This window comes from Cynoglossus semilaevis, chromosome 20 (genome assembly GCF_000523025.1).
Source record: "Cynoglossus semilaevis isolate Cse_v1.0 chromosome 20, Cse_v1.0, whole genome shotgun sequence".
NCBI classification, from domain to species: domain Eukaryota; kingdom Metazoa; phylum Chordata; class Actinopteri; order Pleuronectiformes; family Cynoglossidae; genus Cynoglossus; species Cynoglossus semilaevis.
In genome coordinates this window covers 6,556,834-6,568,973 of record NC_024326.1, presented here as the reverse complement: position 1 = coordinate 6,568,973, position 12,140 = coordinate 6,556,834, and the positions used below count along the sequence as shown (strand labels likewise).

General features: G+C 38.6%; 2 protein-coding genes across 5 annotated transcripts in view; one reads left to right on the top strand and one right to left on the bottom strand.

Annotated features, from left to right (window-relative positions):
* Positions 1 to 815: 815 nt before the first annotated feature.
* LOC103396282 (NAD-dependent protein deacylase sirtuin-5, mitochondrial-like) lies at positions 816 to 5,613 on the bottom strand. 3 transcript variants are annotated; one of them, XM_008334307.3, is made up of 9 exons: positions 5,459 to 5,613; positions 4,531 to 4,630; positions 4,162 to 4,295; positions 3,557 to 3,782; positions 2,720 to 2,807; positions 2,559 to 2,612; positions 2,309 to 2,432; positions 2,016 to 2,131; positions 816 to 1,851 (listed from the first exon to the last, which is right to left on the bottom strand). In XM_008334307.3, exons 2-9 carry the CDS (start codon positions 4,625 to 4,627, stop codon positions 1,776 to 1,778), a joined length of 915 nt encoding a protein of 304 aa, XP_008332529.1. In that variant the 5' UTR covers positions 4,628 to 4,630; positions 5,459 to 5,613; the 3' UTR covers positions 816 to 1,775. The 3 variants fall into 3 exon arrangements, with proteins under 3 accessions (XP_008332529.1, XP_024921793.1, XP_016897547.1); XM_025066025.1 differs by having other exon boundaries at positions 4,531 to 4,637; positions 5,459 to 5,560; XM_017042058.2 differs by having other exon boundaries at positions 5,359 to 5,472.
* A 347-nt stretch (positions 5,614 to 5,960) lies between these two features.
* LOC103396281 (phosphatase and actin regulator 1) overlaps positions 5,961 to 12,140 on the top strand; it is a 30,921-nt gene continuing 24,741 nt past the window's right edge. The window contains exon 1 of one of the 2 annotated variants that reach the window (XM_008334305.3): positions 5,961 to 6,451. In XM_008334305.3, the coding sequence (XP_008332527.1) occupies positions 6,340 to 6,451 (112 nt within the window). In that variant the 5' untranslated portion in view covers positions 5,961 to 6,339. The remainder of the gene's footprint in view (positions 6,452 to 12,140) is intronic. The other variant, XM_008334306.3, reaches the window with a different exon arrangement.

Genomic DNA, 12,140 nt, shown 5'->3' with positions numbered 1-12,140 from the left:
ATGAACTGGAGTGATCCCACTGTGATACAAGAGTGATTGTCTCTCTGTCACACTCCGAGGTACACGCTCCAACTTTACGACTGTTACTACTTTATTAAAACCTCATCTGATCAACACGGCCATCTTCATCTCCTCACAATGACTCCAGTCTCCCTCTCCCTCCCCCTCTCTCTCTTTTCTCATTTCCACTCAATGACCTAACAATGTTACACCAGCAGGTCAATAAATGTAATCCATTTTAAAGTGTTTCATGAACTGAAGGTTGCAAGAGTCATTCTGAGGAACTGTGAAGGGTTTACATCAGAGGAACAATATCAGTGTGGTGTTTTTAAAAATGACAAACAATTGAGTGTTTTCTTTGAAAAGGCCATCAGCGTAAAATAACCAACCAAACTAACCTAATGTCATGATTCATGACACCAACAAAAAGCTAGATTGTACATCATAGGGGGGTAATGGTAGTCATTCCCATTATACTACACTAAAGTATACTGTGCTGTACTATACTCTATAATTTCGACCCAAATATTTGTTTTAAATGTGTTTACTTTAAAAGAATTCAGAGAATGTACTGAAATACTCAAGTATTTCACAAATATAACAGCACAATAAATATATACTTTTTTATACACATACTTTATATTTTAGGTGTTTAAAACTGCTATAAATAAAAATATTTTTTCAGTCATAACAGCATTAAATAAGAAACACTTGACTCTACGATTCTTCATAATACTGTTCTATGAAAGCTTAACGCTGACCTCTACTGTTCATCTTGTGTACACACGGACTCAGCAGAGAGCGGCACAAACAGCTACTTTGCATTTTAGTTTTTATTAGTTATAGTAGAAAACAGTATAAGAAAGTACACGTTTGCATAGGTTTGTTCAATGGTACTGTGAATTTTACTCTTTTCTAATTTCTTTTTATGAAAATAATCGGTTTTATTCAGTGTTTGAACATGCCACAATAAACCCAGGACTAAATATGTAAAAATGCACCATGGATGATAAAAATCCACTTAATGTAACAATACTCATGTTAAAACACAGGTAGACATTGTGACAACAACACATTCTCATTTGTTCTCAAACAAATGGTTGAGGACAAATGAGTAGTTTTTTCCTCTCCTCTCCTCTCCTCTCTTCTTCTCTCCTCATCGTCACTTTTCTTCCCCATTTTGGTCAGAAATAGACTGCACTGGGGTCAAGTCTCAGAAGTTGTTTTTCACTCCAGGTTTAAAGAAAACATTTGGTCAAGGTTGGGTAAACAGTTATGAAAGGCACAGGATTTAGTTTCTGTCTGTTCATGTGTTCATTTTGTAGACATAAAAAAGAGATGAATATTTTTCACTGGAAAGAGCAGTGATATACATTTTTAAAGCAAAGTATATGTTCAGCCCCTGATCCAGCATTTGATCCCATCACCACATCCTCTGACACCTCAGCAAATCCTATGTTAACAACTAGTTTGCATTATATTGATTTTCATAAAGACACATTGTTCCCAGATACACTAGACAGCAAAACAAAAAACAGTTAACTCCCCACTTCCAGTTGCATGAGTGATAGATTCAAGTAATAAAAAAAACCCACATCATACTGTAGTCCTAAAACACACAGCTGGAGTACTAACAGCTCAACCTCTTACCAGGCATCCACAGCCGATTAGATTTTAAGGCAAAGATTTGGAAAAGAAAATGTAGTAAAAAGTTGCAGTTTTGTATTGCATTAGATTAAAGGTAAACAGATATTCACTGACTGCTGTGTATTCAGTCAGTGAGTAACCTCTGACTCATGTTGCTCCAAGGCTGGAGGCAGTGTTGTGCCACATGGTCCATGGAAATGGTACCTGTACCACACACAGATGTATCATCATCAGGGGTGAAAAAGTCCCTACGCTGAAGATGCAGTGGAGGCCACTGATCTTCACTCACAGACAGAGAGACAACATTAACATCCATGTGTTTGATTCAGTTATGATTTTTTGTTGTGTTTTTTTTTTCTCTCACTTACGTGAAGTACTCAGACTTTGGAGTTGTTTGCATGTTGAACTCTGCCACTGGGACACCTCTGGATGCAATCCTGGGTCCAAACATGGCTGCTGGGTACACAATGGAAGATGTACCCACCTACAGGTAAAAGGTAATGCATCAAGAACAGATGAAGCAGAGGGAACAGACCACTAGTTTATCTCTGAGCAAAGGTTTTAGCAGTACACTTAGGAAGTTTATAACTTCATATACTCCAAGTGGATTCTGCAATTTTTCAAATGTTAGGCGCAATTTTGAACCAAAGATAAAACTGACCACAAGACAGAGGTCGCAGATTTCCATTTCTTTTTCCACTTTGGTCAGGATGTGAGAATCTAGAGTTTCTCCAAAGAAAACCACGTTTGGTCTTAACAGACCATGGCAGTCACTTTCATCACACCTGGACACAGAAAAATTAAGAATCAATATTCATAAGCGAATTTACACAATGACAGTCTAAAAACAAAAAAATAGGAGTTCAACAGTGTCACTGTGGTGTTCTGAAATGAGGAAGCATGATTTTCACCTCGGCAGTTTATCCACTGGAATGTCAGCGTCAGGAACATCTGGCCCGGGTGCACTTAATAAACAAAGTGGATTAAATAACATTCAGTTGACACACAGAGGTCGACATGATGAGATCAGAGGTCGGCTGTATACAAGTCAGTGAGTGACGCCACGTCTCACCCTTTGTCCTTCAAGGCAGGACATATGGGGCTATGTTTGTTGACAGTCACATCTCCGCAACTCATACACCGTGTTTCCATCTGGTTGCCTGAAAAATGTAGGGAACACAAATCTGTCTGTCAGGGTTTCTCAGGTAAAAGAAAATGTCATCAGTGACATCAAGAGCAGAGTTCAAAGGTCCTATATTGTGTATATGAACAGCATTGTTTGTCACATTTAGCTTAACATATCTAAGCAACTGCAACAGCAAAAGGCTCAATGTCAAAAGCTCAACATGCATGGCGGACAGACATGGTGACAATAATAAACAGCCAAGATATTTAACAAACATTTTCAATATGCAACAATTATTTTAGCTTTGTTAATTATTCACTAAATGGTGTTCAAAGTATTTCTTTTGTAAAGAGCTTGTGAAAATATCAACAAACAAGTCCTTTCATGCCCTAGAGTGTGGACCGTGGACTTTGGCCTTTATCAATCTCGTACCACCGTGCCGTACCATTGACACACTTTATTAAAGGGAAAAAAGCAGAACAGACAGAATACATAATAACAACACACAGGGTGACTTAACTCAATGGATAGTGTTTAAAAACAACAGCAATATATATATATATATATATATATATATACAAATATGTGTGTATGTATATGTATGTATTGTATTATACATATATATACGTATACATTATATGTATATTTATCACACAAATACCATTACCCATTACCAAATCTTAGTGATTTAAAATCCACCATGTGTTTTGATGCTAACTAAAAAATTACTTCTTTAGTGTAAGACACTGCAGTTTGGTGATTTGGCTCCACATTTGTTCTCACCGTGGATCTGGAGGACATGTTTGGACCCTGCCTGTCTGTGGAGATCGTCGGTGCACTGTGTTATGACGACCACCTCTCGTCCCTGCTTCCTCAAACGTGCCTCACACTCTGCGATGGCCAAGTGTGCAGCGTTCGGTTTCTTGTTCACAACCAATTCCCTTCTGTAATGGTAAAACTCCCAGACCCTAGAAGGCGTACGAGAGAAGGCCTCTGGAGTGGCCAGGTCCTGAGGATGCATTAAATATGAAAAGAGATTATCAATTAAAAGGGTACAAATGAAGATATTAAATGGTGGATCAGATGGGTAATAGGAACAGTATTTGGCTGTAAATTGTGAAGGGGTGGGAAATATAAACAATTGTATTAATAGATAACTAAAATACATCAGTCAGTACAAATGTTTGATTAAAGTGTAAGGACAAAGTGTAAGCATTAATGTATAATAAAAAAACACCTTATACAACAAACACCATTTCTACCTTTATTTGAAGATAAAACAAATGCACTCTGAACCTCAACTGGAAACCAGGACAAACAAAAGCCTTTGACCTACATACAATACAAACAAAAATGAAATTTTTTCACCATATGTAAATGTAACATACCTGAGAGTGCCACTTCCTCCACTTTTCATGCACTCCCCTGAAGGTTGGGATGCCACTCTCAGCGTTCACACCAGCCCCAGTGATGATGACTATGTGCTTAGCTTGGGAAAAGACCTTACGAAACTCTGACATATCTGAAATATTAATTAACAAAAACATTTCTGGAGTTAAAATTCCATGATCATGCTAAGAAGAAAATAATCTAAACCTGTGGTTCGTAAACTTTTTCTGCAGAGCCTACTTTTGCTATATAAGACTATTGTTTATCCCACCACCCACATCGACACATTCACATCTTTTCATTTAAAGGAAATTAGAAATAAAGAAATGCAACTGCTCCCTACTGTAGCCCAGGTTGTGTTGATTTACCTGAGTTTGGTCTTACTGTGTCTTTCAGTCCTTTTGTCACATGAGTGGAACACATGCGAAAACCAAGACCAAACAGAAGTCGACTTCGGAGAATCATTTTCTGAGACCAGAGGGAAAAAAAGTCACTTATTTAAAATAAATACCATATAGTGGCAGAAATTGGTGCAGAATTTTCTAATATACATTATATTTCTAATATATGGATTATGGTGAATGGAATGTAGGTTGTCTGAGTGATGGTTAAGAACATTATTTCATTAACTTGAAATGTGGACAATGCTTTTAATATTACTTAAAAGTTGTACATGTTCAGTATTACAAATGTAAATATGGACATAGACTGGAGTTTAAGGGTCAGGTTATACTTTTTAAGACAAATAAGTTAAAAGTCATTAATACATTAAATTGGGAAACGTTCACTGGAGCTGTTGCACAAATACGGGATACCACTGCTTCTACGAGTAAGATTCAACATGGCAATGGCCAGGGGTTTAAAAATATTCTAATAAAAAATGCAATGCCCTAAAACTTGGCACTATTTATACAGGAAATGCCACCTTTAAACAAATGGTCGCGTCCTTAAAAATAACTTGTCTGGCTGGACGTAGAGAGGAGGCATTGAGCTTCACAATTCCAACCGCAGAAAGTTTTTACCACAAGAATGCTGGATATTAAGTTTATTTGCAACCGAAATTAAGTCGTATGTTTAAGAAGAAGACATACTCTAAACACATTTACTTTGCAGTCCTTCATTTTAACGACACCAAACCATACTTTGTTACTGTAATTAGCTCAGCTGCGAGAGTAGCTCAGAGGAAATAAACGTACCTAACCAAAGGTGTGTTTCTGTGTAAAGTAAATTAAAAACCGGGCCTGACACCGATAGAGTTGGCAAACTATGTTGTACAAATTATGTTGCATTACTCACTGCGACCGTTAAAGTTGTTCTTGGGAGTTAGACGGTTTTGTTTGTTTACTCTACAGTAAATGCCAGAGATGCCGAAAACGGGGCAAGCTGTCGCAAAGAACTGTTTCAACAATGACTCTGTGGTGCTATCTAGTGGTGACTATTCAAACTGCGATCCACCCTGCTGAGGGCTATGGCTGCTACCGTCATTAGAGTGATCAGAGTTCAAAGTTACAAAAACAACACCGAGATATTTTAGAAAACGTAGTTTTGTAAATGTAAAATGTTTTATACAACTACATTGCAAACTACTTGTACAAATATGTATTGTTTTTAATTAGCAACTAAAGTATTTTAACTCGAAATAAATAAATACATAAATAAATAAAATTAATTTGATAATAAATTAGGTTGGGGGCCACAGAAGGTGTCTTGAGACCCTAAAGTAACCTTTTCACTTTACCCGAAATAAATAAATAAATAATAATAAAAAAACAGTCGTATCTGTGAGTCACATATGGCTTGCGAATGTATTTTCTCCGTGGGGTGGACGTGGTCAATATGACCAACATCCTTTCTCAGCTACTCCAAAAAAATGCAAATGGTTTATATTTGCAATAAAGGATAATTAACAAATGTTATATTTGAGAATGTTTTAATTTGGAATTATGAGATTTCTATATTATTTTTCCTTATTTTATATAATTCGATTATTCGCTCTCTCCCTTATCTCCTCCCTCCTCCCTTTTTCTCTCTCTTTCTCTCGTTGTGTGTGAACTTCCTCCTCATTCTCCTCCCCCTTCAAAATCTTTCTCCCACAGTGGGTGTGTGTGAGTGGCCGCTGTTCTGCGTCTGCCCTGAGTCGGTCAGCCAGCAGCACCAGCGGACATCAGTTCAAATTGATGGCGACCACTTCAGACAGCAGCACAGACCGAAGACCCATCAGGAGATTGCGCTCCAAGAGCGACACGCCGTATCTTGTCGAAGCCCGACTATCCTTCAACCTGCGATCAGGTAGGCGCACATCCATACATCTCTCCATCCACCCATCCACCCATCGAGACATCCATCCTTCCACGCTGCATCTCAAATAAAAAAAAACCCTCTCAGAGATGTTGTTGGGTGTTAACGAACTGTATCGTCCTGAAATTCGCTCTTTTCGATGACCTTTTCTTGACTTCTGCTGTAGTTCATTTAATATCCACATCCTGTCAGCCTCCATGCATAGATGCTGAGATGAAGTATTGTAGTCAAACAGAGGTGCCAACTTTGTGCACCCGGGCTGGTATTTACTGCCGTTTCTGCAACAGATCAACAGAATCAAACATGTCCATTGCCTTAAATTCCCCTCATGTGTGGGTAATGATTTCGTCAGCGCTTGGAAACTGCTGCCACTGTATTTGAGCGCAGTTACATAATGTGATGGAGCATCAACGTGACCCGTAGTAGCTCGAGTTTTTTGGCCGTTGGTGTGGTGCACAAAATGGGATGGGACATCCGGTGCACTCGGCATTGTTTATGCGTTTAAAATGGCTGCTTTTCAAACTGTTGTAAACTGGTGGTTGCGATGAGGCTTTTAGTCAGATCTCTTCTCCTGCCTCCACCTTCGTTCCTTGCAAACGGCGTTGCATCCTCTGTTGCCATGGTGACTTTGCGTTTTTATGCTGACTGAGTCAACATTAGGAAGTCCATCTTATGTCTGTCAGCATACCAATTTGGATACACCTTATTCTACCAAGGATGCACTGTATATTAAACTGCATTTCAGTGCAAGTTTTAAATAAGTTTTTTTTTTTGTCTTTTCCTTTTCAAATTGAAGCATCTGCATTTTCTCCCCTGTCTAATCTTTGAGCCAAATTGTTTGTTCCCGTGAAGCGGTTGCAGTGACCATTATACAGCTACTACTACACAAGTGTACTCTGTGTATGCTGAAGTCACACCCATCTGTCCCACTCAGCAGTGTGTGAGAGACGGTCACCACGCCTTTAGCCCACTGTAACGTTTGGCTGTAGGCCAGCTCAGCAGAGGATTTAATTGGACATAATACACTCTGTAGGAAATTCATTAGACGCACAGTTCCAGTACCACATTATATTGTTTTTGTTTGAAGAACTACATTTTTCATGACTAAGATTTGGGTCGATAATCACACCAAATCCAAAAAATTAAGGAATTTCAGATACAGTTAGTACAGATTGTTATACTGGTACATTTTAGTGTTGTTAGGCTATTTTTATGGGAGCAAATATACCTAAATAATAAACAACAGACCAGAGGATGTTTTTCCAGTCTACTACTTTAAGTCAGTCCATGTAGGATTGTCCTCATTTTAGCTGTAATCATAATGATAGTTTCTGTCGACTAAGGTCGCTGTGGTAACTGTTTCAGGTTTAACTGCTCTTCTCTGTATGTTGTTAGAAATAAATGGTTATTTGAGTTAATGATGACATTCTATCAGCAGCAGCCTGAATGACCACTGTGACCTTTTTAAAACTACATGGGAACATGAGCAGGTCACCTTGACCACGTCTTCATCCGCTACATGTCCCTAATATAGTAGCTGGGTAGATTGTACACGTATCAATTAAAATGACATCTTTTCTGTTCAGAGGTCCATAGTTCTTTATGCTGCAAAGGAAGCCTTTGTACAGAGCTGGGATGCTGCTGTGATGTGCCCCCACTATGAATGAACCTTTCCTGGATGAATGAATCACTTTTTTCCCTGACTCTGCAGTATGTTTTTCTCAGATAAGCTTACGCCTTTTTGAGACAGATCATCTCACCGGAGACCAATGGAGGAAAACAACAGTTTTTTCCTGTCTGCTTCTCTCTAAGTCCCTACTCACTGCACTATGGCCTCATTGATAACATGACGGTTGTATGGGGGCGACATGTATAATAGCACAGGTGACTCACTACCAACTAAAGAAATAATCCAAGATTTATTATATTTGTAAGGAAACCAAACATCTTTTGGTGCTGTGTTCTGTGGTGTTTAAAAATGATCAATGACCGGCGCTGCAAAGCACTTGAAGGATGAACTAAGCAATTATCTCTGTAGTTCACTCCCAGACAAGATAATAGCCTTGGTTCCTCTTTGTTTTATTCATATTTTATGTTTTATTAGTATAAAAAGGGTTCACTGCAATAGTTTTGCACACATTACAAAGACAGCCACCACATTTACACAGTGTAAGCTAAGAGGAACGCAGGGGAAGGACGAAATGTACGTCTTTTAATCAAACAACTTCATTTTACAGCCACAGCAAACGTTAGGTTTATATCAATTAACGGTAGCAACACAGAGTCGATAAAATATGCCATTATATTTTCATACCTTGGGGTAACAATGAGGATACTGCCAGTGCAGCATCTGCTCTTCAGATACCAAACTGTGCTGTTCACATTAATGTGTGAAACAAAGGACGCTTCACAGTCCACTCTCGTGTTTTCTGTTTACAAAGCGGAATTTTTTGTAACGCTGATTAGCATGTCCTTGATCCAGTAATCTCTGTGGGAACATCTCTGCTGCGAGGTTGACATTTACACAATCACTACAGGACAAATTAAAGATAGGCAGATGAAAAAGAGAGGAAAAAAAGTTGATACGTTTATCCATGTGAAAACAGTCAGGACAGACGGGAAAAAAGCTTTACACTGGATGTTTACTCTCGGTTTTCATTAAGTTTTTAGGTAGTTCAGACTCATCACTTCTGCAGTAAGATTCTTTTGTTTTATTATTAATTGGACAGTTTTCCTTCGAGACGAACGAGCACCGTTATATGATACGGTGTCATTTTTTCACTCACAACAGGGCCGTTGTATGGAAATCAGAGACACACAAACGGGCTCTTAAGGAATCGGAGACCACGTATAAAACCCATGCTTTGCATGTATTATTTCATTGACCTGTTTATTATCTGCACTAATCTAATTTGACCCAGGGTTAAATGGATGTGCTCACCGCAGTCACAATAATATAAAAATATGAAATCATCAGTCACTGCGCACATATTAAAACAGTGTTCGGTGTCGAAACAGGATTGATTTCAGTCATTATAGACTGTCATAAAATCCCAGGTTGTGTCATTATCAGCCTGCTCTCTCTCTCTCTCTCTCTCTCTCTCTTTCTCACTCTCTCTCCCTCCTGTACAGACTTTATTTCTGTCTAAATGCTCAGTACATCACTGTTTTATTGATGATTTTGTCGACTGGATTTGTGTGTGTTTGTGATTGTGTGTAAGACCGTGTATTAGCTGTAACCTGCAGGTATGTTCAGCACAGCAAATGCAGCATCCGTCTCGGTGGCTGATGTTCACTGATTGTTTTTATTTGCTCATCGTTCAGCAGCCCAACTGCAGTCTCCTCTGTCTCTGTCTGCAGACACACAGGAGAAAAACCGTCACACTGCAGGACACAGCATTTTCTTTTCATAATGTTGGATTTAATATAACGTTTCATGAATATTCTTTGTTCGTTTTTCATTTCTTTCAAAAGCTGGGACATCAGTCAATCACTATTTCATTTTTTCTCAGCTAAACAGTTTAGCAGGGTGTTTTCTGTTTCTTAAATTTTTTATGTTAATTTTTTTTAGTTATCTCAATCAGTGGTGTTAAACTCAATCATGCATGGGGCCAAAAATTAAAACACCGGTTAAGTTGTGGACCACAGACATTTATTGAACTGTCAATGGCATCGCCTTGATGTCAGAGTAGTAATGCTTTTTATGACTCTAGTTTCTATGCAAACAACTTGTTCTGAAGGTCTTCCTGTTCTGGTTTTCTTAGGCCTGCCCTGACATGTGTAACAATAATATATCTGTATGACATTGGGACAGTGTGTGTTTGGTCCAAGTGTGTGGACAGTTGTGGCTGGAACTATAACCACTGTCCCTGAACACAAAAAGACTGAAGCTGAAGCCAAGACCTGGCTGCATTGCAGTTGTTGGACGGTAGATAATATTAACACTTTCCTCAGCTTTTAGGCTCCTACACATGTATTATTTTCTGTTTATATTAATAGATCATGGATTATTTATATTGTCACCTAAAGGTTAATACATTTCATAACATTTTGAAGCCAAAACGTTTCAAAATACCGAGCATTTAGATTTGTTTGTGTATTCTCAGTCTCACAGTCGTGAACGTTCAGGCAGACTTAGCGCTGCAGCTACATTGTAATAAAAAAAGCCAAACTCATTCACCACCCACTACCCCCTGCTTCACTCGCTCTCTGCTGCTTTTGTCTGCAATCTGTGTACGGAGAGAGTACAATCGATACGCACCAGATGCATGGTGGGTCAGGACAAACTCATGCTGCACAGGTTTTTGTTGCAGCTCACATGGATTAAGGATTTTTACTATTTTAGTAACGAATTTAGTTCTTTTTGTTTAATATAAATTATTCTAGACATATAAACCAGCAATACACTAAAAGTGTCAGTTCATCACAATTAATCACAATAAATCTTGACTAATCCACAACTGCCTAATGACTAATTTAGATTTTCAATCAAAATCTTTATTGTTTCACCGGACAATTACATTTATGAACAAGATTAAATCATGCCAAATTCTGCAACGAATATTTCATATGGCCATCAGCCTTTTGTTCCATAGCACGACATAAAAAAATCTGATATTTTCGTGTTAAGTATAGCAACTTTAGTGAAAAAAGATTTTTTTCAGATTCTCATTGTTTTCATAAAATCAAGAGACAAGATGGTGACAAGGTCAAAACAGGAAAGACACGAAATTTAGATTATCTCTCTGGGCTGGAGCAGCTGCAGACTCTGTGTGTGTGTGTATGTTGTTGTGCGTAATTGTTTAGACATTGGAAGAAATGAACAGGTGAATTTTAACCCATCAATGTGAATTGATTAAATCATGAAAGGGATCATCAACTTTATTTTAGGATGTTTTTGCTGCAGGAACAGACAGAAAACATAGCGTTGCCTGTTCGACAACAAAACAACACCTGACAACCTCTGTAGTACGATGGTTTGAAGGAAATGTTCTTAGCGAGAGTCGTCAGGAAGCATCTTCCCAGAAATTCACTCGCTGCCTGCCTGCTTTCTTAGAAGTGTGGGGAAAAGCTGCTGGCAGTAAATGTTCCTACTGCACTCCAGCAGAGAAATAACACCTCTTTTTCAAAATCCTCTCAAGCTGAGAAAAGCAGCCGTGGATAATCTGTTTGTGGGTCGTATTTATAGTAAGTGCAATTTCAGGGCTAGCAAATACAAATCAATTACACTGATGATGGCATTGGATCAGCACCTCTGATTCGTATGATGAAATATCGTTCAACAGAGAGGTGTTTCTGATGCAACTCCTCGATGTGCCTCGTCTCTGTAAGACATTTTCGCTGAGTAAGGGTCTAACCTGGAGTCAGAGCCACTTCACCAGTGCTGCTGCCAGAAGGGGACCCAATGCAATCGAAGCTGCATTGCACCACTCAGCGGTCTATACAGTACTCAAAAATCTTGTGAGTTTTTGCATTGATTAAAAAGTCAGGAAATATTATGACTCCTGATCATCAAACCTGGCGTTTTCTTTTAAATGAGAAAACACCAGAACAGAGGATGTTTGTTAATCCCTGAGTGGAGAGAGAGAGATTCCCCACAGCCATGTCTATTTTTAGAGATGATTACCATCAGGTAATAATGGGCTGCATAAATCCTCTTGTTGTAGATTATAATGGTCAG

Coding starts and splice junctions, on each gene's coding strand:
- LOC103396282 (XM_008334307.3), bottom strand. CDS start 4,627: ATGATTCTCCGAAGTCGACTTCTGTTTGGTCTTGGTTTTCGCATGTGT. Junction 3,783..4,161: donor GGAGGAAGTGGCACTCTCAG/GTATGTTACATT, acceptor ATGCATCCTCAG/GACCTGGCCACTCCAGAGGC. Junction 2,613..2,719: donor CCTGCCTTGAAGGACAAAGG/GTGAGACGTGGC, acceptor TTGTTTATTAAG/TGCACCCGGGCCAGATGTTC.